At 48.1% G+C, this 1731-nt stretch overlaps 1 protein-coding gene across 3 annotated transcripts in view; it reads right to left on the bottom strand.

Moving 5' to 3' along the window:
- Positions 1–466: 466 nt before the first annotated feature.
- The window catches only part of LOC125953788 (neuronal acetylcholine receptor subunit alpha-7-like), a 32133-nt gene continuing 30868 nt past the window's right edge, over positions 467–1731 (bottom strand). For all 3 annotated transcript variants that reach the window (XM_049683606.1, XM_049683680.1, XM_049683764.1), the window contains one exon: positions 467–1731. This exon is cut by the window's right edge and continues 26 nt beyond it. In XM_049683606.1, coding sequence (XP_049539563.1) covers positions 1605–1731 — 127 coding nt within the window. In that variant the 3' untranslated portion in view covers positions 467–1604.

Genomic DNA, 1731 nt, shown 5'->3' with positions numbered 1-1731 from the left:
GCTTTACAGCTCGGCTCACATTTTTCTTACCCTTAAGACCCCCTTTTTATAGACCCCTTTCCGCATCTACTTCTTCCACTATTCGTGCCTTCCCCATCTTTGCTCCTTTCCTGTTTTCTCTTCGTGCCTTTCTCTAAACATGACTGACTGACTCTCGGAGTAGCGCGCTTCGCATACCATGTCTCGTAACAGCGCCTGAGTTTCGCATTGAGTCGCCGAGCGGTGCGATGCGATGAGTTCTTGTAGCTGTAGTAGGGTGTTGAAGTGTTTCGGTTTTTGGCTGATTAGTGTTTTGATAGGTAGTTGGTTAGCAGTTTGAGTAACTAGGTTTGGTGCCAGTAGTGGCGTTAAACAATTGGTTAGTAAGTTTGCCAGTGAAAGTGTTGTTAGTAGTGTGTTGTTATAGTAGTAGTAGTAGTAGTAGTAGTAGTTAGCAGTAGTAGTAGTTGTAGTCATGGTAGCAGAAGTTATCTTCAGCAGGTGTATTGGCTCGTGCATATCTCTTTCTCTTTCTCTCTTTCTCTCTTTCTCTCTTTCTCTCTCTCTCTCTCTCTCTCTCTCTCTCTCTCTCGCATTCTTCCTTTCATTCAGTTCAGGATTCATTAAGCGAGTGGGAATCTCGCGTGTGGCTGCGTACAAGTGCGTTTCGTATTGTTTCTCGTCTTGTTGTTGTTTTTTGTTTGCTCTTCTTAATTGTATTTTTGCCCCTTCGTTACGTGTTTTTTTAACTCTTAGCTTATTGCTTTACTAGTGTGTGTGTGTGTGAGTGTACGTGTGGGTGTACGTGTTTGTGTAGCCTTTCGCGTGGCGTAAAAACGAGTTCTAGTAGATTAACAAACGGGGCCTGGCCAGCTCAGACAGACGAGCCCGACCGAACGCGCGCAACTTTTCGTGCGGGGATAGTTTTTTGTTTCTTTGTTTGTTCTGTTTATTCCTTTTGTTTGTTGTTTTGCTTCGATTATGTCCTGAGCGCTCCTTCACTGCTCCGAACATGGCCAGAGCTCCGAACAACAAACCAGAGAAAGTCCAACCCAAAGCACAACCTTGCGCTCAAGTTGCTGCCCATGTTTGCTACGGAGGGGCGGGGATATGCTTTGCGGCGTACAGCGGCGTATGCCCTGCTGCTGGGCCCCGAGCTGAGGAGCCCCGGGTCGAGGAGCGGTTTGGCTCTCTGGACTATGTGCCAGTATCCGGTAAAAGGAAGAGAGCGCGCTTTTCAGTTCTATTGCCTGGCATGCCTCCCCGACGAGCTTGTCGAACGCGTAGACATCGACCGGCGTCATCCTGCTGCTGCTGCTGCTGCTGCTGTTGCTGCTGTTGCTGCGTGTCGGCCACCTCGTTCCACAGTAACAACAGTAGTGTGAGTAGAAACAGTATTAGTAGTAGTAACAGTAGCAGCAGTAGTAGTGGTAGCTGTAGTAGTAGTAGTAGTAGTAGTAGTAGTAGTAGTAGTAGTAGTAGTAGTGGTAGTAGTTAGTGGTGGTAGCAATAGTAGTAGTTGCTGTAGTTGTAGTAGTAGCACTAGTAGAAGTAATAGTAGTAACACCCATCTCGTGCCGTTCGACCCGGACCACCCGGCTGTAGCGTTTGGTTGCCGATGGTTGTTATGAGACGATGAAGTGGGGGGCGGAGAAGAGTACGGCGAGTGTGGCGATGATCGTGAAGAGTGTGAATATGATAAGGCACAGGCGATCGACGACCATGGCGGCAAACTTCCATTCGCGCGTCACC

Source organism: Anopheles darlingi, chromosome X (assembly GCF_943734745.1).
Source record: "Anopheles darlingi chromosome X, idAnoDarlMG_H_01, whole genome shotgun sequence".
Classification (NCBI taxonomy): Eukaryota; Metazoa; Arthropoda; class Insecta; order Diptera; family Culicidae; genus Anopheles; species Anopheles darlingi.
This window is presented reverse-complemented; position numbering and strand designations above follow the sequence as displayed.